General features: G+C 52.0%; 1 protein-coding gene across 2 annotated transcripts in view; it reads right to left on the bottom strand.

Annotated features, from left to right (window-relative positions):
* Positions 1-7,221: 7,221 nt before the first annotated feature.
* RASGEF1C (RasGEF domain family member 1C) overlaps positions 7,222-25,753 on the bottom strand; it is a 72,633-nt gene continuing 54,101 nt past the window's right edge. The window contains exons 7-14 of one of the 2 annotated variants that reach the window (XM_044777520.2): positions 24,120-24,209; positions 22,718-22,820; positions 22,149-22,228; positions 21,973-22,068; positions 17,231-17,326; positions 15,275-15,398; positions 8,331-8,403; positions 7,222-7,924 (exon numbers count right to left, since the gene is read on the bottom strand). In XM_044777520.2, coding sequence (XP_044633455.1) covers positions 7,900-7,924; positions 8,331-8,403; positions 15,275-15,398; positions 17,231-17,326; positions 21,973-22,068; positions 22,149-22,228; positions 22,718-22,820; positions 24,120-24,209 — 687 coding nt within the window. In that variant the 3' untranslated portion in view covers positions 7,222-7,899. Of the gene's footprint in view, positions 7,925-8,330; positions 8,404-14,705; positions 14,842-15,274; positions 15,399-17,230; positions 17,327-21,972; positions 22,069-22,148; positions 22,229-22,717; positions 22,821-24,119; positions 24,210-25,753 lie in introns of those variants that run through there. The other variant, XM_070516904.1, reaches the window with a different exon arrangement.

The following is a 25,753-nucleotide window of genomic DNA, read 5'->3' as shown; positions in this document are numbered from 1 at the left end:
GTAATTTTTTGTTGTACAATGCTTGAATGGAATTTTATGGCTTGTCTCTAGAAATTATTTTTAAAATTAATTTTTTAAATCAAAGTATTACTTGAAAATAATTTATAGTGTTAAAGGGCTTATACCAAAAGCCAGACATCCCTTGTCTCCCCATCCTCTGCATTCTTCCTCCCCCTAGAGGCTCTGTGTGGTAAAGGTTAGGATGGTCACACCTGCCAGGTCTCAGTCAGGCTTCTTCTCTGGGAGCCCTGCCCTCCTATTCACTCCAGTCTACACTGGGTGCTCTCTAGATGCTGCCGGGCTGTCTCCCCAGGACCTGCCTTGTTCTCTCCCTGTGTTGGATCCTATGACTGCTGACCCTCATCATCTTCCTTGATTTATTTCCTCATTTTGGTGCACATATCTTGCAGCAGGAGCATATCCTGATGACAGTGACTGTTGGTAAGGATTTGAGGGGAGGGCCCTGAGTTCTGTTGGGAGCATAGACTAGTACAATCATTCTGGAAAGCAATATTGCAATATTCTGTGAAATTAAGAATATACAGATCCTGTCCTCATGCAGAGAAATCTCCCACAGCTGGAAGTTGGAAGTCACCTCCCCTCAGATTTTGGAATATATACTTTCTCTCTTTCTGTATGTTAAATTTTAATTGATTAGTTTAATTTTTGAATAGGTAATACATTGCATGGTTCAAAAGCAGAAGGTCTTTCTCTATTGACCCAGTCCACATCTCCCAAAAGTTAACTATTATTATTAGGTCTTTGAGTATTTTTAAATGTTTTTAAAGTTTTAAAGAGATTTTTAATGTAATATAAGCAATTGTAAAGATCATTGCTGACCTAACATCTATGCTAGTCTTCCTTTGTTTTATATGTGGGATGCTGCCACAGCATGGCTTGATGAGTGGTGTGTGGGTCCACACCCGGGATCTCAACCTACGAACCCTGGGCCACTAAAGCAGAGCAGGCAAACTTAACCACTATGCCACCAGGCCGGCCCCTACTTTCCTATTTATTGACTCTTGGGTTATTTCCAACGTTTTGCCTTCAGTGCGGCAATGAACAGCCTTATGCAGGCTTATTCTTTAGGAGGTGTGCAAGCGAGATGGTGAGATAAATTGCTAGAGGTGGAATTGCTATGTCACAGCACACATGTATTTGTAATTTTGATGAAAATGGCCAAATCCACTCCCATTGGAGTGTATCAGTCTACACTCCAAGCAGCAATGTTGGGGTGCAAGCCCACACAATGTTACAAACTGTTTTTCTGTCAAGCTAAAAGGTAAAAGCAGTGCGCCAATGTGGTCTTCTGAGTGAGACTGAGCATTTCTATCACCCATGAGCATCTTTTCAAAATTTTGAGTCATTTGCAATTCCTCTTCTGTGAACAGTTGTAATCTCTTGCCCATCCTTCTGTTGGATAGGCCATCTTCTCATTTCCTTTTGAATCATCTCAGTCAGACTTTCACCCCCGACGTTTCCCTGGAATGCCTCCTGTTGAGGCCACTGTTGACGTCTGTGTTGACAACCCACAGGTCAGCAATTGGCTCTTGTCTTATTTGACTTCTCAGCAGCACTTGACACAGCTGACGGGCCCCTCCTTCTTGGATCTTTCTTTATCAGCTTCTGTCTCTTCCTTGATTTTCCTCTTAACTTCTAGAAACTCCTTTTCAATGTCCTTTGATGCATCTGCCTTATTTCCTCAACCTCTAAACATTCGAATGCCCCAAGGCTCAGTTATCTTCTCTCGGTACCCTACTCCACAGATGCTTTATCCAGGCCCCTGGCTGTGCAAGCAACCTGCACATGGAAACCGTCCAGAGTTACGTATCCAGGCCTGATCTCCCCTGTGAACCCTGGAATCCTGTCATTCCCATCCATTCTCAGTGTCTTCACTGGGCTGTCTAATGGATATCTCAAACTGAACATGCTCCAAATCAAATTCCTGATTTTCCTTTCCACTCTTGCTCCTTTCTCAATCTTCCCACATCTCAGTAAATGGCAACTCCATTCCTCCATTCACTGAGGCCCAAAAACCTTGGAGTCAGCCTTGACCCCTCACTTTCTCTCACATTTGACTTCCACCTCATCAGCAAACCCTATTGCCTTTACCTTCGAAATATGTCCCCTATCCGGCCCCCTTTGCCCCCTCCACTGTGGCCCAGCCTGTCTCTTCTCTCACCAGCTTCATGTCAGCAGCTCCTAGTAGGGTCTCCTTGCTAAGTGCCTTGGTGTGTGAGATTCAGGGAGTAACTGAGAGACAGATTTAGACAGAGAGGCTGTACATGCTAGCATTAAGCCATGTTGATTTAGACTGTGCTCTGCATTGCTGTATGTTATTTATGTTCCAATCCAAAAGGGTAAATAATTATTAAAATAAGTAGAGTGTAATTGTCCACAAAAGCAATAGGAGTAAAGAAATTTATTGGAGAGCTTTCTGCATCGCTTGGCTACACTGATCTTAGTGTTGTACTTAGCCGCTCGCTGTCAGCCCATCCTGTGTGCTAGCGCAGGCCAGGAGAACGCACCAGTCTCCCCTCTGGGCTCCAAGAAGGAGTTAAGGCTCGGCTCCTCCCCAGCTGGGAGCCTCTGACTGAGCTCTCCAGGCTCTGGCCTGGGCTGGGAGCAAAATCCACAGGAACAGGAATAAAGTAATCACTGGTTACTTCTCCATTATGCAAATATTGTGCTAACAGATTTCTTCTTTAGGATAGATTACAAAAGTAGAACTATTGAGGTAAAAGACATCAAAGAGATCTTTCTAAAACGGACCATGTTACTCCCTGTATTAGTCTGGATTCTCCAGAGAAACCAATAGGAGACATGACAGAAGATAGACAGACAGATAGACAGATGATAGAGATTTATTATAAGAAGTTGGCTCACATGATTATGGGGGATAAGAAGTCCCACGATCTGCTCTGTGCAAGCCGGAGAGCCAATGGTGCAGAGTCTAATCCAGATTCAGGAGAGGCACAATGTCCCAGTTTGGAAACAGGCAGAGACAGCGTGAATTCTGTTACTCCACTTTTTGTTCTATTCGTGCCTCCGACTGATGGGCTGAGGCCCGCCCACGTTGAGGAGAGCTATCCGCTTTACTGAGTCCACTGATTGATTCGAACGTCAGTCTCACCCAGAACCACCCTACAGACACACCCAGAACAATGTTTAACCAAATATCTGGGCCCCCTGGCTCAGTCAAGTTGACACATAAAAGTAACCACCCATCCACCCCTGAAACTCTTCAGGGGCCCCCAGACCCTTCATGGTCAGCTTCAAGCTGCTGGGTCTGCCCCGTGGGATCCCTCACCATCTGGCCTCTGCTGGCCTTTCCCGCCCCTGCTTTCTGCCCCACACACCGCTGTCTGTCTCCTCCGTCTTTGTTGAAGTATTCTCTCAGCTTGCGCACGTGGGGACGGTCTGTTGGTCAACATGAGGGTTCTAGCTTATTGCCTCAGGTCTGCTCATTCCCAGTTAATCTTTCCACCTCTCTGTTCCTACCTGGAGGCCCAGGTGGGATGCCAGAGGAGAATGGCGTCAGGCAGCCGCTCAGCCCTTGGGCAAGGGCCTGATTGTGGCTGAGAGGCCTCTCGTGCTTGTGTTTCCAGGTGTCCCTGTGGGACGTCTCTCGGCCCAGGGCCCCAGGCCCCCACCTAAGTCCTGAGAACTGAAAGTGAAGCCGTTTTCACTGAAGACGTTGTGCAGCTGGGCCTGCCCCTCACAGCACGGGTGCCGTGACAAAGGATGACACGATGGGACGTGAGCCTGCTCCCTTCTGCTGCTGGGGACGACGCATGACTGCCCGGCAGGGCCCACGGAAGGGAGTGGGGAGCTAGGGGGAGTGGGAGCTTTGTCTTAAACACAATGACACATCAGGGGGTACTGGGGGCTCAGGGACCCAGAAAAGAGGAGGGGCAGGAGCGGAGGACAGACCTGTGTCACGGTGTCTGTGCTTGCGGGAGACCTGGCGGCCTGTCGGAGCCCCCTTGGCTCCTCCGCACCCTCAGGAGCAGAGCTCTGGAGCCCACGGACCCTCGTAGGGGCAGGCCCGTCCCTGTGAGCTGGGTGTCCTCGGGCCGTGGCTTTGCCTTTCTGAACTCCTGCTTCGTCACTTGCCCAGTGGACGGTGAGAGCACCTCCCTCGTGGGGTTTGTTAGGCTGTGTGTGGTGCCAGGCCTGGAGCTCGGCGCCGGCGAGGGAAGTGTTTGCATTTCGGTGCAGTGGAGCCCCAGCTGAGGGACACCCGGCCGCAGCTCTTGACTGAGGGATGGCTCCTCGCCCCGCGACCCACCGGCGGGCTGTGTCGGTGCAGTTAGAGACCGGGGAGGGCGCCCCGCCCTCAAGAACCTCATATGCACCCTGCAGTGTGAGGGACGCAGTGGCCTGAGGTCTGGGGGGGGGGGGGGAGGCGGTCTGTGGTGTCCCCTGGGGTTACCTGGAGTCCTGCCCTGGAGGGACAGACAGGTTCTGCAGAGGCCTGGTGTGGCTGGGGTACAGGGCTGAGTCGCTGGTCGTGAGAGGGATGCCCTCGCTCAGGGAGCTTGGCGGGGTGGGGGCTGGTGGGAGTGTGGCTCCAGTGATGGGCGATGTGGGGCCGTGGTTTCAGAGGAGGTGCGGAGCACCCGTGTAGAACAGGCCGATTCTGAACCCCAGCCAGGCCCAGCGGCCTCCGAGGCAAAGCCGTCAGGGACGTCCTCCTGTCCCCCACCCCCGCTGTTCCCTCTCTGCAGGGCTGGGGAAAAGCACTAGGAGAGACCCTGGCCCCGCCCTCTCCCTGGCCTCCTGGGCGCAGTGGGGCTGCTGGCTGTCCCCATGCCCGGTGTCTGGCACCCAGATGCCTGCCTCGTGGCTGAGCTGGGTGGCTTCAGACCCTGTGCTGTGGGTCGGGGGTCTGTGTCACCAGCGCTGTGCTGGGCCTCACGGGCATTAGTCTTGGGCACCACCAGTGCTGCTGACACCTGCCCCACAGGCGTGGGACCCACCTTCGGAGTCCCTGTGGGCCATCTGACTTGGCCATAGGGACTGAGACCAGGAGAGCAAGAGGACAAAGGGACCTTTGCAGGGAAGGACCACGAGTCCTGGATGTGGCTAAGGAACCGTCTGTGTGGCTGTGAGCTGAGCACCGTCCCTCTCTGGGCTCTGAGGCTGCACCTGGAGAAGTGGCACCATGATCCCCACCTGGGGGGCTGCTGGGTGGGTCGTCTGAGAGAAGCCCCACTTCTGGCCGCACAAGGTCTGCCACCCAGCGGCTGCTCAGGGAGGTGGAGACAGGGTTCAAGGGCCCCTTGGATGAACCGGAGACGCAAACACACTCAGCCCGAGCCCCCTTGGCCCTGCGTCCTCTGCGAGGCTGGCCGTGGGCTGTCTCCTTCTCTCTTGCCCTGAACCCTCTTCCAACTTGGGGTGAGCCCAGACCTCACCTTGACATCTCCCCTGACACCCATTCTGCACTGGGTCACCCAGAGTGGGCAGGCTGGAGGGGGCAGGCGTGGAGGAGGGGCCGCATGTTAGGAATCCCACTCCAGAAGACAGGCCTTAAACCTGAGGCTGCTGCTCTGACGAGATCGACAAGGTGGGAATAGCATGCCAGGTGGTGGGAACAGCATGTGCAAGGCCACAGAACAGGAAACAATGTTTCCTTTGCATTGGGGCTGCAGGCCCAGCAGCAATAGGGCTGTAGCCCTGCCCTGTTAGCACTGACAAGCTTGACCTGCCTCCTGGTCTAACCACTGGAGTTTCAATGGTAGGCCCTGAACTGCTTTCTCCAACACCCTTCCCTCATGTTCCCCGCAGCCTGGGAGGAGGCAGCTGCAATCTCCTGGCAGGAGATGCAGAGGGCTGAGATGGGCCTCGGCTGCTGGGGGCACAGCTGCGAAGAGGCATCTGGGGGCTGGCCTTGGAGAAAGAGCTGGAGCCTGGGCCTGGGTGAGGGATCGCATGAGGAGGGGAGGGCACCGTGGCCAGCTGCCCCCAGGTCCCTCAGCCTCAACGGATGTCTCCCCAAGCTGAGCATCCTGGGGTTCCCTCACAGGCGCCTGTACCAAGTTGCTCAGGGATAAGGAGCTGGAGCCAGGCGACTGGCAAGGCCTGGGCCCTTGGGTGGCCTGGGAGGCCCCTCCAGAGTGTCCTGTTTCCCCAAGGCTGGGTGGGAGACAACCTCCTCTGTGGGAGCTGGGCCCTGGGCAGGCCTCCCAGAGCTCCATGGGCATCGGACTTGGACCTGCCATCATGCGTCTCTGAGGCTGGCCTGACTCCTTCGCACCACATGCTCCTGCTCCTGACAGGCAGTGCTCAGTGTGACTGGGAGGCAGGGACAGTCCCTGCTGATGTTTGCAGAGGGTCCTGTCTAATGTTGCCCCAGGGGATGCCAGGCACCAAGGGAGCATGTTGGGTAGGGAGGAAGGGATGAGGAGACATCTAGCCAGCTCCTGGGACCCTCCAGGCCCCTGCTGGGATCTCAGTATGGTGTGAGGTGGGTGGAAGCCTGAGCTCAGTGGCAGCCCGGCCCCCGCCCTGCCACCTGCTCCCTGCACCACTCACCTTCTCTCTGGGGCTCAGATGGGAAGGGGGGAAGCTCTTGGGGCTCAACCCTAACATGCAGCGGTCCCACACCTCTGCCAGGCTGCCAGGCTCTTCTGGGGCCTGGCCGAGGTCCCGGCCCGGTTCACCAGGCAGAATTCCCTGCGTCAGCGGAGGCATCTGAGGTGCTGAGTGTCTATGCTGAAGCCATGGCGCCAGGACATGCAAGTCTGGTACCGAGCGGGCCCAGCCCCTGCGTGGCCTGACGTGGCCAGCAGCTGGCCAGGGTGGGTCAGTGTCCCCCAACATACCCTGCTGTGCCCGGCAGGGCCTGACCTGCATCACACATCACCCGTCCTGACTTCCTGGCTGGGTGACCTGGTCACATGCCGGGTGGGGGCTCAGCAGCTCCATGACCACTGCTTCCTGGCACAGAAGCTTGACTCGGTGTGTGAGGGGCTGGGGGGGGCCCATGAGAGGAGCCTCCCCTCCCACTCCCCAAGAAGAGAGGCGTCTGGCCGCACAGGCTGTCAGTATCCATTCGCCAGGTCCTGTCAGCACAACGTGGGGTCTGTGGGGAGGGAATGGCCACCACGTCCCCCTCCTGACTCCTGGGAAACTGAGCATGGAAACTGCCTGCCTCCTGGCGGAAGCTCACCTCAGGCCCATGGGTGAGAGACACGGTGCGGATGTGGACATGCAGGGTGTACTCATGTGTGTTTATACCGGCTCTGAAGTTTACAATGTACTGTACGTGTTGTCAGCTCTGTGACTCAGATTTGTCCTGTGACCTGCATCATAGCTGTCACCAAAAAGCCATCCCCTGATACGAGCAGGATCCAGAAAGGGGGTGCACATGGCTTCAGAAAACAGCCATGGCGAGGGGCAGGGTAGGGTCCATCCTAGAATGGCAGGGGCCCTGGGGGCTCTGGTCCCTTTCACATCACTGTGATGCCTGCTGGAGAGGTGGGGGCTCCCAGGCCACCTGGAAACAGACTGGGTGTCGGCCTCTGCGGCACATGTCACCCAGTGACATCAAGACTGCCGTCGTCCAACACTTTGGGGCCGTGCTGTGTCCTTGCCAAGGATGGACAAACTGACCAGCAATGTGACCTGCTGTCACATTGTCCTGAAGGCAGGGCCCCCGTGGCAGGTGCCATCCACACGTCTGGAGGCCCAGGCCCTGCCAGGGCTGAGGTTCCACAAAAGGAAAAAGGTCTCCTGTGCCACGTGGTCGCTGTGGTGGCGCCAGACCACAGGTTCACGGTTTGCAAAGCAGTGAGGCACCAACACCCTTGCCTTGCGCTGGGGCGGCTGAGGCAGGGCTGCAGAAGCCTGCTGCTGACTTCCTCCGCTCCTCCTCCTGCAGCTCAGCGCTTCTCATGTCTTCCCCAAAATAGAAGACCTGCCGATTGAAAGGTGCCGAGGGTGGGGAGAGCCTGCCGCGGCCAGGCCATACTGCCCTCCAGCAGCGGCCTCCCGCCCCGGGTGCTGTGCAATCCTCCGGGCTCGGTCCTCAAGGCCCACTGCTGTGGATCGTTTCCCACCTCTGCTTGGCTTGGGTTAACAGGCCCAACAAGCAGGAGATGGCGTGAGTCTCACATTATGGTGTGAGAACAGGGACTAGGGGTTTCTGGCCCCGGGACACGTCTTGACCACCCGCAGGGGCAGCCTGTGGTCCTAGCCGCCTCTCCTACCCCAGCCCTTGAGTTCTGCCCCCACTCCTAAGACCCTGGCCTGACCTGCCCGCCTCCTGTGGGCTGAGACGCAGGCATTGCGGCCACCCGGCCCGGCGCGGTGCACAGACTCACCTTAGAGACTTCCACCTCTCTCTTTCTGTTTGGTTCTCTGGGCTCTCGCTTTCATAAGAAGCCAGATAAAGACCTAGTCAGCAAATGAAGTAAAATTAGGCAATTGTGGTTGATGATGATAATCTATTTTATACACAGAGTCTGAATTGCTTTAAGTTTTTACATCAAACTTGTTGCTGGGAGATAATTGTAGGTTCACATGCAGTTGTAAGATACACAGAGCCATCAGTGTACCCCTTATCCACTTTCTCCCAATGGCAACCCCTTGGAAAACTACAGGACAGGCTCAGCACCAGGATATTGACGCGGATACTGTCCAGATGCAGACATCTCATCACCATGAGGATCCCTTATGTAGCCTTTCATGGCCCCACCACTTTCCTCCCATCTCCACCCCTTTCTGATCCCCTGGCAACTACTAATCAGTTCTCTATGTCTGTATTTGGTCATTTCAGGAATATGATATTCATAAATGGAATCGTACAATATGTAACCTTTTGGGGTTGGCTCTTTCCACTCAGTGTAATTTTCTGGAGGGTTGTCCATGCTGTAGGGTATACCAGGACTTCAGGCCTGTTTGGTGCTGAATAGTATTCTATGGTGTGGATATACTACAGTTGGTTTACTGTTCACCCACTAAAGGACATCTGGGCTGTTTCAGTGTTCGGTTGTAACATGCTAAGCTGCTATCAGTGTTGGTGAATGGGTTTCTGTGTGAACGTAAGTATTCATTTCTCTGGAATAAATAAAAGCCCAAGAGTACAACTGCTGTCGTATAGGAGCTGCATAGTTTTTTTTGTTTGTTTGTTTATTTATTTATTTTTAAAGATTTAATTTTTCCTTTTTCTCCCAAAGCCCCCCGGTATATAGTTGTGTATTTTTAGTTGTGGGTCCTTCTCGTTGTGGCATGTGGGATACCACCTAGCATGGCTTGATGAGCAGTGCCATGTCCGCGCCCAGGATTCGAACTGGCGAAATCCTGGGCTGCCGAAGCCGAGCACGTGAAGTTAACCGCTCAGCCACGGGGCCGGCCCCACTGCCTACGTAGTTTTATAAGAATTCCTGAAGTTCTACATCCTGAAGGTTTTCTCTTGCTTTTTTTCCTAAAGTTTTATAGTTGTACATTTTCTATTTGAGTCTGTGATCCATTTTGAGTTAATTTTTGTGTAAGGCTTAGGATGAGGTTCATTTTTTGGTTTATGGATGTCCAAACGCCCCAGCACCACTTGTCGCGAAGGCTATCACTCCTCCACTCACTTGCTTCCGCACCTTTGTCAAAAATCACTAGGCGCATTTGTGCAGGTCTGCTCCTGGGCCCCCTGTTCTGGCTCATTGACCTGTGTGCCTGTCTTGTCAAGACCACACTCTCCTGATTCCTGTAGCCATATAACAGCAGCTTTCATATGGGGTAGAGTGATTCTTCCTAGTTTATTCTTCTTTTTCAAAATTGTTTCAGCTATTCTAATTCCTTTGTCTTTCCATACAAATTTTAGAATAATCTTGTCTATATCCGTAAAGAATCCTGCTGGAATTTTGATAGGAATTGCATTAAACCTGTACTTAACTTTGGGGAGGAGAATTGATATGTTTGCCATGTAGAGTCTCCCAATTCATGAACGTTCCGTCTCTTCATTTGTTGAGCTCCTTGATGTCTTTCATTAGCATTGTGTAGTTTTTAGCATGTCAATCTGGTCCACGTGTCGCTAGATTTACACTTAAGTATTTCATTTTTTGAGCAATCATAAATGGTACTGTATTTTTAATTTCGGTGTCCACATATTCATTGTTAATATATAGAAACACAATAGATTTTTGCATGTTTATCTTACATTCTGTGACTTTTGCTGAACTCAGTTCTAGGAGTTTTTGTAGATTCTTTGGGATTTTTTTACATCTTCTGCAAATAGGGACAGTGTTAATTCTTCATCTCTGATCTGTATGTCTTTATTTCTTTTTCTTGCCTTTTGCACGCATTAGCTCTCCCATTACTGTGCTGAATAAGAGTGGTGAGGGTAGACATCCTGCCTCGCTCCCCATCTCAGGTGGAAAGCAGACAGTCTTTCACCATTAAATATGATGTTAGCTGAAGGGGTTTTGTGGATACAATTTATCAAGTGGACAAATTCCTTCTATTTTTATGATTTCCTGAGAGTTTTTCCCATGCATAGTTGTTGAAATTTGTCAAATGCTTTTTCTACACCGATTGATGTAATCAAATGATTTTTCTCATTTAACCTGTTAACTTGGTGGATTACATTGATTGCTTTTCAAATCTCGAACAGACTTGCATCTCTGGAATAAACCCACTTGGTCATGATGTATAATTATTTTTAATATATTGCCAGGTTCTATTTGCTAATGTTTTGTTAGGGAATTTTTGCATCTATATTCACGAGGGATATTGATCTGTGTTTTCTTTTTTTATCCTGTCTTTGTGTAGTTTTGGTATCAGGCTAATATTGGCTTCATAAAATGAATTGGGAAGTTCCCACTGCTTCTATTTTTTGAAAGAGATTGTGCAGAATTTGTATTAATTCTTCTTTAAAAGTTTAATAGAATTCTCTAGTGTAACCATCTGGGCTTACAGATTTCATTTTGGGGTTTTTTTTTTTTTTTTTGAGGAAGATTGTCACTGAGCTAACATCTGTGCCCATCTTCCTCTACTTTATGTGGGATGCTGCCACAGCATGGCCTGACCAGTGGTGCTAGGTCTGCGTCCAGGATCTGAACCTGTGAACCCCGGGCTGCCGAAGCAGAGCACACGAACCTAACCACTACACCACTGGGCTGGCCCTGTTTTTGAGTATTTTTAATAGTCAATTCCCATAATATCATAGGGCTATTCAAATTATCATTTGTGGTAATTTGTGTTGTTTGAGGAATTTGTCCATTTCATCTAACTTGTCAAATTTATGTGCATAGAATTGTTCATAGTATTTCCTTATTAGCCTTTTGACGTTGGCAGAGTCTGTAGTAACACCCCTTGTTTCATTCCTGATATTAGTAATTTCTGTCTTCTCTCTCTTTTTCTTTGTCAAGAGGTTCTTTGCTAGAGGATGGGAATTTTTTTGTTCTTTCCAAAGAACCAGCTTTTTGTTTAACTGATTTTCTTTATTGTTCTGTTTTCCCTTTCACTGATTTCTGCTCTCTGGTGCTTTTATTTCCTTCCTTCTGCTGCGTTGGGATTATTTCACTCCTCCTTTTCTAGGCTCTGAGATGGGAACTTAGATAACTGATTTGAGTATTTTCCTTTTTTCTAACATACGCATTCAGTGCTGTGAAATTTCTTTCCCTCAGCCCTGCTTTAGCTGCATCGCACAAATTTTGATTGTATTTTCATTTACTTCAGTTATTTCTTGATTTTCCTTGAGACTTCTTCCTTGACTCATGGATTATTTAGAAACATGTTGTTTAGATTCTCAGTGTTTGGAGATTTTCCTGTTGTCTTATTTAACTGATTTCTAGTTTGATTCCATTGTGATCAGAGAACACACTCTGTATGATTTCAATTACTTCAATTTTTTGCAGTTTATTTTATGTGGCTCAGGATATGGTCTATCTTGGTATATGTTCCATGGGCAGTTGAAAAAATGTGTCTTCTGTAAATGTGTAGTCGTGTGGAGTGTTCTGTAATGTCAATTAGATCCTGTTGTTTGATGGTATGATGAGTTCTTTGATGTTTTTGCTGATTTTCTGTCTAGTTGTACTATCAACTGTTGAGAGAGGGGCATTGAAGTCTCCAACTATATTGTGGATCTGTTTATTTCTCCTTTCAGTTCTATCAGTTTTTGCTACATAAATTTTGCAACTCTGTTTTTTGGTGGAAACCCATTTAGGATTGCTATGTCTTCTTGGGAGACTGACCCTTTTATTATTGTATAATGTTCCTCTCTGTCTCTGTGAATTTTCTTCCCTCTGATATTAATATTGCCATTCCTCCTTTCCTTTGATGAATGTCTCCCCATCCTTTTAGTTTTTAACCTGTCTGTATTATTATATTTGAAACGAGTTTCTTGTAGACAGCATATTGTTAGGCCATGGCTTTAATTTACTCTTCCAATCTCTGTCTTTTACTTGGTGTATTAGACCATTTACATTTAATATAATTATTGATAGGGCTTAAATCTGACATTTTGTTCATTTTTTTTTTTTTGGTTTTTGTGTGTTCTCTCTTTGTTTTGTTTCTGTTTTATTTTTCCTCCTGGAGGTTGCCCAAACAGTTTTTAGAATTCAATTTTGACTTATCTCTACTAAACTCCTGAAGGATATTTTCACTGGATGTAGAATTGTGGGTTGATAGTTATTTTATTTCAGCATTTGAAAAGAGTGCCGTTGCCTTCCAGCCACCATGGTTTCTGATGAGAAATCAGATGTCATTTGAATTGGTTTTCCCCTACAGGTAAAGTGTCATTTCTTTCTCAATGCTTTCAAGATCTGTTTCCTTTTCTTTGGTTTTCAGAAGTTTGACTACAATGTGTCTTGGTATGGGTTTCTTTGGGTTTATTATGTTTGGGATTCACCCAGCTTCTTGAATCTTCAGGTTTGTGTCTTTTCCAGACGTGAGAACTTTCCAGCCATTACTTCTTCTATTACTTTTTCAACCCTGCCTTCTTTGTCCCCCTCCTTCCTAGACTCTGATGACAGGGGTGTTAGATCTTTTGTTATAGCCCCACGGAGGCTCTTGAGGCTCTGTTGTTCAGATTGTATGATTTCTATTGTTCTGTCTTCCAGCTCACTGATTCTTTCCTCTGTCCTCTCCATTCTGCTGTTGAGCCCATCTACTCAGTTTTTATTTCAGTTATTGTAGTTTTCAGTTCTAAAATTTCCATTTGGCTCTTCCTCATATCTTCTGTTTCTTTGCTGAGACTTTCTGTATTTTTATTTGCTTCAAGGAGCCTCAAGGCTGACTGGATTGCCAGGAGGGCCCTGCCAGGGGAGGCCTGGGGCTGAGGGCCCGGGGGCACTTCTGTCAGAGGCTGTGAAGCAGTCAGGGCTCAATACATCTGAGGTCTCTTTTGCTTTTCTCTGCTTTTTGGGGGTGGGGGGAGGGACAGGAGAAAGGGTCAAAATGGGAGGTGTTCCTCTCTTAGGGCGCTCCAGAAGGGCTAGGCTCTTATCTGCATGTTCACAGCAGAATTGCTGACTGGCACACATCAGACTCTCTAGAAATCCTGAGACTGAACGAGTGAATGAAATGCCCCTTTCTTTCTTCCCTCTCTTCCCCTACACCCCCCCTGCCCAACTCCTAACGTGCCCTTGACACATCTTATTGCCCAAGTTCCATGAAGACGTCAGTGGCTAATGACAACAATCATCATAACAACTAGTGTAGGAGGTTTAATAGTAGCCCAGAGAATCCTGGTCCTGTGACCATGTTACTATCTACAGCCTAAAGAGACTCTGCAGATGAGATTAGTTAAGGAAGTGGAGCAGGGAAGACGATCCTGGATTACCCAGGCTGGGCCCTAAATGCAGTCATTAGTGTCCTAAGAGGGAGACTTGACTACAGGGGAGAAAAGATGATATGATGGAAGAAGCAGAGGTTGGACTGATGTGATTCAAAGATGGAGGGAGGGGCCATGAGCCAAGGGATACAGGCAGCCATTAGAAGTCCTAAAGAACCAGGAAATGGATTCTCCCCTCAGACCCTCCAGAAATACCCAGCTCTAATATCTTGACTTTAGCCCAGTGGAACTGATTTCGGACTTCTAATCTCTATAACTGTAAGAGGATAAATTCGTGTTGCTTTGAGCCACCAAGTTTGTAGTGATTTGTTACAGCACCAATAGGAAACAGATACAACTAGTATCGATGGAGTGTAGTCCCATAGGCTTTGCCTGTGCCAATTTAAGGAATTCTCATTGCGGCCCTGGGAAGTATGTTCTCTCCTCACTTTATAGATGCAGCAGTGGACGCTCAGAGAGGGTGAGGAACCTGCACAGGGTCACACAGCTCACTGGGGTGGTAGCAGCCCAGGCTGGTTGATGAATACATCAGGTTGCTGAGCTTCTTGTGTGAGGGGAGGGACTCCAGATGCAGGTGAGAGCCCCACCAAAAGGCTTCAAAATGAATAATAATATGGCAAAGTTGAAAGTATTAATAATTCAGAAATAAAATCATTAAACAATACTTCCCCTTAATTTTTTATTTTTGGCAGAACATCTTCTCCTGAGTATGGGTGTGGGTCCTTTTGTAAAATGCTTGCTGTGGCAAGGAGCCAGGCCTCTGGCATGCTGAGTGGGGGCCTCTCAGGGTGGTTCAAGAGTATCCTAGACCCAGAGAGCAGCTAGCCATGGGGCCACACTGCCCCCACAGGGACGATCAGCTCAGGCCCAGATGACCAGTTGCTTCTCCAGCACTCCTCTTCCTGGAGGAGGGGGTCCTGGAGGACGCTCACTGAGCAAATTCAGAAGCAAATGTGCTGTATCTGACAAACGACCAGGTGGGAACGCTGGTCTGCTGGAGGGATGGACCGCAGCGGCACTCTGGAGAAAGGGTGTCTGCTCTCATGCTGCTGTGCACCACACACACACACACACACATGTGCATGCACATCAGCTGTGGAAAGATCCATGAGCCCAGTGCTCTGCCAGCCCCGTGTGACCCTGGGAGGGCAGTTCTTATCATCACCCCCACTTCACTGATGAGGAAAGTGGGTCATACAGAGGCATGGTTCAGATTTATGATGCCCAACAGCGTCCAAGCTGTGTCCAGCGGGACGCCTGGCCCTGGAGTCCCAACCCACAGCTCCTCGGGCCCTGTCCTGTGCTCTGAGGGTGGCAACCATCCAGCTGGGGGATGCAGCCTTCTCTGCTCCCTCCTGGAGCCAGCAAATGTGGGTACGGTGCGTTCTGCTTAGAGCAGGGGCCCTGAATGGCGATGTGACTATGAGACCACCCAAGAGTCCTGTAGCCGGGGGTCAGGGAGGCCGTGGGCCACCTTACCATCCTCGCTGAAGATGGGGGCGCTGTGCAGGTAGTGGATGATGCTGCGGTCTTGTTCGAAGGGACACTCTACTTGTTTCCATGTGATGAACTCTCCAACCTGCTTGGCCAGCTCCAGAAATTTCTGCCAGGGTCACAGAGACACAAAGTGGGTGCCCCCCAGTGCCTGGAGGTCACCTGTGAGACTGGGCCCTGGCCGGGCTCTCTCAACACTCTCAGTGAGGCCCACCTCTGGGGCAGGCAGGACCACTGGGAAATAAATGACCGAATCACCCATCGGGAAAACCCAGGTGGTTGTCACGTCTCCTCTTTCCCCCTGAGGAATCCCCGCACCTGACACTCGGGCTCACCAGGCGCTCTCTTCGTGGGAGAGAGCAGCCAGCTGGGCCGCTGGCTGGCTGCGCATCTCAAGGGGACTATTACTTTAGCTCCATTCCATTTGTTTTTGTGGTCATCCTTACTTATGACAAGTGATATAGCCCTACGTATGACACGTTTGTTTATTTAGAGAATGATGCAAAAAACTTTAAATAAATATATTTAAATAAAATTTAAGGAAATTCATTTAAGTAGAATTTTCAGTAAATTCTGGTGGCCAGCTCCAGCTCGCACTGCCTGTGCCTTGATCTGGGGCCACAGGAGCACCTTGCAGTCTTGCCTCTCCCACCCTGGCCTCAGTTCTGAGGACTGGTTCAAGAAGGGCAAAGACAAGGGCTCCCACACCTGGTGTGCTTTGGGGTCCCCTGGGCCCTGCAGCCTCACCCTAGCCTAGTCTCTCACGTGGCCTCACGGGACTGCCCCCCAGGATGCAGAGCCTTGGCCACCTCTGGACTGGACTTCTCCAGCTACACTGGCCCTCAGGGGTCACCAGCCCTGTGGGCAGTATGTGAAGGTCTGTGGGGTATCTGTGTGAGGCCCCAAAGCAGAGGTGACTCCAGCCAAAGGGCCCAGGTGTTGGCCGGGGGCCCTGTCAGCAGGGGACACCTGCAGAGGCCTTGGTGGGCCTCGAAGCATGTCCGTCCCTCCTGGCCCCTCTGTGCGGCCGTGGTTGGAGCCCCGTTTTGCAGAGGGAGAGACTGAGACTCAGAGAGCAAGGGGCCAGCCCAGGACTGCCTGCCCCTTGGAGATGGAGGCTGGGTGGGGCCTGCCCTCCTCTGGGAGAAGAGCCGCTCCTTACAGATTGGGAGAGCACACTGCGGCGTGGCGTGCTCTGCCTGTCTGACGCAGCTACCTCATGCCGCATTGTCCCATGCCCTCAGGGCTCCTGGGCCTCCGCCCCCACCATACCTAGCCTACCAGCCACTCTGAGACACCTGTGCTGCGTGGGCCTGTGTAGAGGGTTGGGACACAGAGCAGATCAGCCTGGCCCTGCTTCTGAGGAGCTTGAGAACTGGAGTGCTGTGACCAAAGGATGTCCAACCTGCTGTGCATGGGCCTCCCTCTGCCTGGGAGGTCAAGGAGGGCTTCCTGGAGGAGAAGACACTTGAGCTGACAGTGGCGAGCATCTGCAGAGGGAGAAGAATCTTTCCTTCTGCTCCCTCTGCCTTCTGCCTGACCAATTCCTCCTGCTGTTCAGGGCCCTGCCTTTGGGAGGCCTCCCCGGCCCCGTGCACTGTGCCCGTGTGCAGCCCCTGTCACGGCACCTCGCCAGTTGTCACTGTGGCCCTGCAGGGCTGTCTTCCTTACCAGGCTGGTGCTCCTCAAGGGCTGAAAATGAGTCTGCTTTGCCTGTTCTGGGCACAAGGCCCACACGGAGCGGGAGTCAGTGCCTCATGGGCCTTGGTCTCCCCCTCTGGACAATGTAGGTGGGGGGACTCTGATGACCCCACCTCAGGGCCGGCTGTGAGTGGCTGGCTGCACTCCTCTCGGGGACCCTTTAGTCCAACTGTTCAGGGCTGGTGCGCCTGCTTGGGGGCTTTTACTGGCCCGTAACCCACAGGGGCTCCAAGATCCTACCTCAAAGTTGACATGCCCACTGGGGAGGCGGTTGGCACAGCCCTCGTTCAGGAAGTAGATGTCTTTGATGAACAGGCTGAAGAAGGGAATGACGATCTGGAAGGGAGACGCTGCAGGTTGGCCCTTGACTGGCCTCCCTGCAGGGCCGCCCGGGCAGGAGGCAGCCTCGCCAGCAGCCACCTGCTCCAGGGACCTTGGGCGCAACCCCGAGGCAGGGGCTGGAGAGACTCCCTGGGCGAGGCTGGCAGCCTCGGGGCTTCCTGGGTTACAGGCTACTAAGTGTGCATCATGGGGCCATGTGGAAACCACAGAGAGAGCAGGCATGGGCCCTCTTACCCTGGGGCCAGACTGCTCCCTCCCAGGCCCCAGCAGACCCCAGGGCTGACTGAGCTCCTACCGTATTCGGGGCCATTCCTCCTGGTGTTGGGGCTGGGAGAAAGACACGCAGTTCCGATGACCCTTACCATTTCTTCCCTCGCCTGCTGGGAGAGGCTGGTGGGAGCGTCCCCCCACAATCCGGGGATCCACAGACCTAGGCCTCCCAGCTCGTGTGCACCAGGAGGAACGGTGCATGCTGAGCACACTGTTAAATATGTATGGACTATGAATCATGTGTTGTGAAGTTTTGTGGCCTCTTTTTGAACAAAACATATATATATATTTAACAATTTGTCATTCTATGTCTTTCTTGATGCTAAAGATCTGATGCTGCTGCACCGTGGGAAGGCCGGGCCCTGAGGGCGGCTCTGAGCGGGGCCTGTGAAGGGCCGGGCTCTGTCTCAGGAGTGGACGTGCTTCTCCTCTCTGCTCTGCATCTGCTGACTCCTAGGAGAGAGAGACGCACCGCTCACAGCTCACCCCACCCTTGGGGAGCCTGCTGGGTCTACCCTGCTGCTCTGGGTTGAACTGTGTCCCCCCAAAACATACATTCAAGTCCTAGACCCTGTGAACAGGACCTCATTTGGAGGAAGTCTTTGCAGATGGAGTCAAGTTAAGATGACGTCATACTGGTTTAGGTGGGCTCTAATCCACTGACTTGTGTCCTTATAAGAGAGAAGTTTGGACACACCAGGGAAGATGCCATGTGAAGGTGGAGGCAGAGCTGGGAGTGATGTGGCCACTGGCCAGGGAATGCCCAAGACCATCAGAAGCTGGAAGAGGCAAGGAAGGATCCACCTAGAGCCTCTGGAGGGAGCACAGCCCCGCCAGCCTTGACTGTGGCCTCCAGAACTAGGAGAGGAGACATTTCTGTTGTTCTAAGCCACTCAGTGTGTGTGCTGTGCTGCGGCAGCCCAGGAAACTGACACGCTGCTTTGCCCTGGGGCTCCAGTCAGGACCAGCCTCCAGCCCGTCACCCTTGGGACTGGGCACCAGGACCTGACATTTCTGGCTCAGGGAGTGCTGAGGTCAACCCCATCCAAGCTGACAAGGACTCTGAGTGAAGACCTCAGCACTGAGCACTCTGCACAGCACAGAAGTGTGGATGGCGCAGCTGGGCAGGGCAGATGGGGAACCTGAGGCCCATAGAGTGGCAGGGCCTGGCTGGGGCCCCTCAGCTAGTGACCACCAGGACCAGAGCCAGATTTAGCAGGGAGACCAACTGCCTGGTGTTTTCTGGGACGCAGGACTTTCGGTGCTAAAACTGGGGCTGTCCCCAGGAAGCCAGGACAAACTGGTCACCCTAGATTTATATGGGTCCACAAACATTGGCTCAGGTCTTCTCTGTGCCAGGCCCAGGGCTTGGGGGCAGTGAGGGCATGCCAGACACATTCATCCCTGACCTCTGTGTAGCAGGACACAGTCACGGACACAGCCTACGGAGTGAGGAGGTCTTTGCTTCCCCCAGGCTGGGTTTAGTCCCTGTGTGTGCTCCCAAAGAGCCCTCTGCCTACGCCCTTGTCACAGGGGCATTGGTGGTGGGCCTGAGTGCCTCACTGCATTGAGCTGTATGCACACAGGATTGTGTTTCATCCTTGCCACAGTCCTGTGAAGCAGAACTCTTATTACCCTACCTTACAGATGAGGAAGCCGAGACCCAGAGAGGTTAAGTAACTCACACAAGCTCACACAGCAATAAGGGGCAGAGGCAGGACTAGGACTCAGGTGGCTCAGCCCCAGAGCCCCTGTCTTGCCTGCCTCCACACTGTGCCAGGAGGGAGCATGGTCTCTGTCCATCTCCCCAACTCCACCACTGGTGCCGAGTCCCAGGCCCAGTGTCAGTACATGAAGGCTAAATGGGGTCGGAATGGGGAGAAGTGCTGGGACAGAGATGGGAGTAAGGTCAGTGGGACTCCACAGACAGAGACGGCTCCTTGCGGGCCTGATGCAGGCTTCCTGGAGGCAGGGCCATTGGAGCTGGTGCCCAGAGCACTAGCATTTTCCATACATGAGCACTTCCCACCATGTCTGCCATGTCCACCTGGGTCCAGGCCCATCACATCAGGCTCTAGTGCCCTAGCTGGTCTCCCTGTCCCCACGGCGTGACTGTAAACCCACTGCCTTTGCTTTCCAGACCTGAGCAGTTTGATCAGAACCCAGCTCAGCTTGGAGGTGGCCCAGAGAAGCCTGTGCAGAGCGGGCCCTGGGCCAGAGACCAGGGAAGAGGGAGGAGCTGGCCACAGGCAGGAAGAAAGCATAGAGTGCCACAACCACTGAGACCTCCTGGCCTCAAAGTTTCAGTCGGGGGCACTAGGGGCTGCAAGAGCATCCCCAAGCATCCGTCCCTCTTCTAGCCATCCTTCCTTCCTTGTAAGTTCCCTTCTATCCATTCATCCATCTTTCTGTCCTTCCTTCCATCCTTCCATTGATCCATCCATCCTTCTGTCTATCCATTCTTCCATCCATCCATCCATTCATCCTTTAGCCTTCCATCCATTTATGAACCATCTTCTGTGGGCCTCGCTCATGGTCCATGTCTCTATGGAAGGTAGAGGAGAATGCAGTGAAACTATATGCACAGCTCTGTAAAGCACCCACTGACAGCGCCAGACCTAAATGCACAGCGTCCCAGCACCCCAGAGCTGGAAGGGGGCTCAGAGCATGGGAACACGAAGTCCCAGTCTGTTCACTCTGCCCCGCGGCCACCTACCTCAGCACAGATGGAAGAAAAACAGTGCAGAGTGCCAGTGCCATGGCTGACACCTCAGACCAAGGGCTGCAGCCACCTCTACCACCCCAGACCACAGTCCAACACTGGGCCATATGCCAGGGCCCTTGTGCCTGCCACCTAGCTCCTGCACCCTGGGAATGGGAGGCAACACGGTGGTACACAAAGACCCCAAGATTCAGAGCCAGGCAGGCTGAAGTCCGACTCCTGGCTCTGCCACCTCCTCGCCATGTGACAAGTGAGATCCCCTCTTTGAGACTCAGTCTCCTAAGCTGGGAAATGGCAATGCTGAAATCCATCGCACGGAGTAGTTGTCAGAATTAAATGAGGGCTGGAGGGCAAGTGGCCCTCATGTGGTGGGTGCTCAGTGACGCGAGGTCCCTGTCCCTGCTACCTTGGTTCTCCAGCTTCCTGGGTCCTGGCGGACAGGCTCATCTGCCCTGGGATTTGAGTCTTGCCTTACTGAATGCCGTCCCCTCCACATCAGCTCTCTCGGGACCACATTGCTGAAGTGCTCACAGCCTGCACAGGAAGGGCCAGCTGCACAGGCCACAGCCATCCAAGTGGCCAGGTCTGTGTAGAACCGCCCCACTGAGAGTTGGGGGAGGGCTGGGAAGGCCTGCTGGGTGGCACAAGCGTGCCGCTCTCGGCCTGCTCCCCAAACCTGGCCACTGGCCTCCATGCGACACAATTCCAGAGTGACTTAGAATCTCAGGAACACAGGTGGTTCTATTACCCCTCAAGCTGGAAACAGACCTCCACAAACCGTGGCAGGGACCTGGCTCCTCCAACGTTCCTGCGACAGACCAGACTGAAAAGGCCTGGCAGTCTTGAGGTTTCCTCCCCGTGAAGACAAACAACTCTAATCATCGGGCTGGTGTCAGGGTTAAGCCCGAGGATCATTGCAATCCCAGAGCCTGGGCATGGTTTCTTTTATCAGAGGCCATGAGGAGAATTTGCAGGAGAAATAATACTGGTCGGGGTGAGCGAAGGCCCCCAAATGCAAATGTGTGAGCACAGGACCCGTGAAAGGCAGCTTTAGTGAGCAAGCAGCTTGGTGTAGTCATTGCTGGAGACCAACTGCGACCTGAGGCCACATCAGTGAAGTGCTGCATCTACAATACGGAGCTGTAAGACCCAGTGTGCTTGGCACCACAATTTGGTCTGAAACAGAAGGAACTCTGACCAATGGAGCAGTTCAGGGGTCAAAGGGACCCTAGTGAGAAAGGAACTGGAGACCAGGGTAGGACCGGTCAGGGCATAGGGCCACTGACTCAGGAGGAGGAGGGAGGGGCCTGGGGCCTTTGAAGGACTGGTGGGTAGAAGGGGCAGCAGCCTCGCTTGCGTGGCCCTCCAGAGAAGACGGCCCCAGGGGCTGACTGTGGCCCCGTAAGGAAGCACTGCTCTCCAGTTTGAGCTGCTAGGGTGTGGGCTGGTCTGTTTTGGGAGGTGGTGAGTTCCCCATGGTGGAGGCATGCAAGTAAGGCAACATTACAAAAAAAAGGCTGTCTATTACAAATGCTGTAGAAGGGCAAGGGGTTGGGTCAGTTGACTGTCCAGTCAGCATCCAGGTTCTCTGATGCAGCCCACCTGGGCCAAGAGAGGAGCTCTGAGGGCCGGGCAGGCCCTGACCTACCTTCTCCCGGCTGCTGTGGGCGGTCAGCGAGCGGTGGGCTGCTCCGCGCAGGGCTGTCCTGTAGTTGTAGAAATTCCCTGTTGGGTCCATCTGGTGCTGCAAGGAGACAGAGGCATTTGGACTGCTGCATCCTGGGGATGGCCAGTGGCCCCTGGCTGCCCAGCAACCTTGCTTACCTCGAGGACGAAAAACTTGGCTGTCTTCACTTTGGCCCAGGTTTTCTTCAGCCGGGAGACAGGGCTCATGTTCATGCCGGCTGGAAGATGGAGGGCCGAGCTGGGGGCAACTCGGGCTGCACAGTCCTACTCACTCGCTCGGGCTGGAGGCCTCTGCGGGTCCCAGCTGGCCCAGCCCCTCAGGTTGTACCCTGACCAAGGCTGAGGTCCGCAGTGGCCTCTGCCTGCCAGACTATGGATGGATGGTGGTGGACATTGTGACTCTGTGCATGCAGGTCCCTGTCCCCGTCCCCACCACACTGGCCCCATACTGTGGCCAGGGCCTGCTTTGGGTCCCTGCTCCTCCTGGATCTGGGGACGCACTGCTAAGCCCTACCAAGCACCCTGAGGAGGCTCAGCCGGCCTCAAGGGCACCTCCCCTGAACCTCTGGGATGGGAGGTGGGCCCAGCCGGCACCGACCCCACCCAGAGGAGCACTCTGGCTTGCAGCCTGTCTGCCTGAGTGCACCCCCTCCAACCTTTCTGGGGGCACGTGCATGGGGGGCCCCAGGCCGGCCACACAGACTCACAGATAATGGCCATCAGGGAGTTGAAGTTGCCAATGTTGAAGCATTCGCGGGCCACGTCAATGAAGAACTCGATCACCTGCGCCCTCTGCTTCTTCTTGGCTGGCTGGGGACAGGGAGCCTGAGGCTCAGTGATGACATGCTCCCACCCGGCCCTGCCTAGACCTCTGCTCGTCAGCCTTCTCTAAGCCTGTTTCATAGCAGAGGCGCTCTCCCAGGGCAATTCATAGACTGAGGGCTCAGGGTCTCAGGCACGTCCTGGGCAGAGCCGGCACAGAGCCCAATGCCATGGAGGACTCAGCTCGGCCTGGTGGGACTCTCTTGGGGCTGAGGGCTCCCCGGGATGTCTGCCTTCAGGCCCAGCTCCAGCACGCCCCCTCCAGAAGCAGAAAGCATGGCTCCCTCGCCCTCCTCCCAGCACCAAGCTTGCTCTCCCCACATGATGGGGGGGCACGTGCTGACGCCAGACCCTGTCCTCTGAGTAGCCCCTCCACCGCTTTCTGTAGAATGACTGTGTGACTTCAACCCCAGCTTGTGGCCGAGGTTGAGACATCAATCTCTCTGATGGCTCAGAACCAAACTCTGTCCTCCCGCGGGTGGGGGATAAAGGCCAACCCTTCCGGCCCCGGGTGGGCTGTCCCACAGGAAACACTCCCACAGGGAGAGGCATCGCAGATCAGCTTCTCCTTCTGAGCAGTCCTGCCTCTTCCCCTTTCTCTGTCACAGGTGCCGACCCCTCATAAACACCTTGTCCCCCAAGTTCTGTCTCAGCATCTGCTTCCGGAGAGCCCAACCTGGCAGCCACGCTGCCTGTGATCTTTCCCTGACAAGTGGCCTTGGGGCTTGACGGGAGAGTGGGTTCAGAGGAAGGTCCCTCTGCTGTAAGGAAGAGAAGAGGGTGGAAGGGTATGGCCCGGTGGGACCGTGGCCCAGGGACAAGCACGTCTGGCTCAGCGTTGCTGGGTCTTCCTGCTTTCCAGGAGAAGCCAGGGACCTAGACTTTGTAGGTGCAATCTCCCAATTCTTAATAGTTAGGTCATTTCTACCTCTCAGTCCTGAGCCAGCCAGGGACGAAATGTGGCTGCAGCCCAGGCCACCACGGCAGACAGGCCCAGATGCAGGAAGCAGAGCCCCTTGCGGGAACATCAGCTGCCCCTCACTCCTTCAGCAAGCAGTCTCTGACACCCTCGTCAGAGGCCAGTGGATCCCTGCCAGGCTCTACCCAGGGGGCAAATGTCACTGCAGGTAAGCTGGGTGACACCGGGTGACCTGGAGGGATGCTTAGCCTGGCCCTGGGCTTAGAGATGCATGGGCTCAGGATGCCCTCTGGTTCCCTCCCCGTGGGCTCCTTCCACACCCGGCCACCTTTGGCTGTGCCAGGCCATGCCCCCGGCTTTCTACGCACCATGCAGATCTCAGTTGCCACGAGGTAGCAGAGTCTGTTGAACCACTTCACATAAGCCTCTAGGTTGTTAGTCTTGTCACTGAAACAAGGCTGGGGAAGACGTAGGACCACACTCAGTTTTTCTGTCAATAATTTTTTGAACATGAAGTCAGTTCATGATCATTATAGACAATCCGGAAAAACGTTGAAACTTCAAAACCATCCACAAATACCAATAATTTGATGTGTATCTTTCTAGCCTTTTTTCTATACACTTAAAGATGTAATTTAATATGAGATCTATTAATATGAGATATATATATATATTTACACAGTTGATCATTATTCCTGAATTCTGTATTTGTAAATCTGTCTACTCTCTAAAAATTTGTTTGTAACCCCAAAATTAATACTCTGATCACTGTCACTGTCATTCATGCATGTGCAGAGTGGCAAAACCTTTGAGTCGCCGGCCGCACCTGTGCATTCCCAGCTGAGGCTGAGCTGGGCGACGCCCTGCCTTCTCATTTCAGCTCCAACACTGTAAACAAGTGTCCTTTTTGCGGTCTATTTAGTGTCATGGATATTTCACCACTTAAAGTGGCCCCCAACCACAGTGCCTCCGCCCTGTGTCGCTTCCCTAAGCCCGTGAAGGCTGTGATGGGCCCGAAGGAGAGAACATGCTAAGGCTTCGTCCAGACATGAGTGGCAGTGCTGTAGGCATGAGCCCAATGTTACTGAATCAACAAAGTGCATTAAATAAGGTATCTTTAGACAGAAACACACATACACAGGTTATATACCGACTGGTTGATGAAAACTTTGTGATGAGAGGCTCACAGGAGCCTGCCTCTGCGTTTCCACAGAAACGGTGGCTCTGTGCTCACTAATTCAGTGCTCACGACGACCACAGGCTGTAACTTCTGTGAACCACAAGAATCAACTGTATGTCTCTATGTATCCATCTATCTGTATGTAACTGTAGATATAGGTCCATATTTTTCCACATGAACCTTTCCATGTGCCATAAACTATCATTTGGAAATATAATTTTTTAAATCGATATAGAATATTCCACTGTATAAATGTACCATAATTTAAAAGAATCCACAAGAAGTAAAGGGAAAAAAGGAAACAGAAAAGATGAGAAACATAATTGAAAAGTACAAAAGAAGAGAGTAAAAACAGATCCACAGAGATCAGCAATTACATGCACTGCAATGAAAAAAATCCAGCCTCTTGCTATTTTTGAGAGACACACCCCAAGCCCAAGGATACAAGTGAAAAAATAGAAAAATACATATGATAAATATCACCTAACTAAATTACTATTAGACAAAATAGACTTTAGGGCAAAAAAACGACTCTAAGGCAGAAAGCACTGGGAGAGTTTAAAGGATACTGGCACAATGATAAGAGGTCCAATTGATCAGGAATGTGTCACAAGTCTAAATTTGTTTGCACCAAATAACATAGCTTCAAAATATGAAAGCAAAAATAATGATAAAGTTCTTCATAAGAAGAAAATTAAGAACACCTGTTCATCAAAAAACATAGTAGTGAGAATGAAAGCAACCAACCAGGAGAAGAAAATTTGCAGTCTGTTTAACTGACAAAGGATAATTAACTAGTACATATTAAAAAAAACCTCACAG

This window comes from Equus asinus, chromosome 9 (assembly GCF_041296235.1).
Source record: "Equus asinus isolate D_3611 breed Donkey chromosome 9, EquAss-T2T_v2, whole genome shotgun sequence".
In the NCBI taxonomy this organism is placed as follows: Eukaryota; Metazoa; Chordata; class Mammalia; order Perissodactyla; family Equidae; genus Equus; species Equus asinus.
This window is presented reverse-complemented; position numbering and strand designations above follow the sequence as displayed.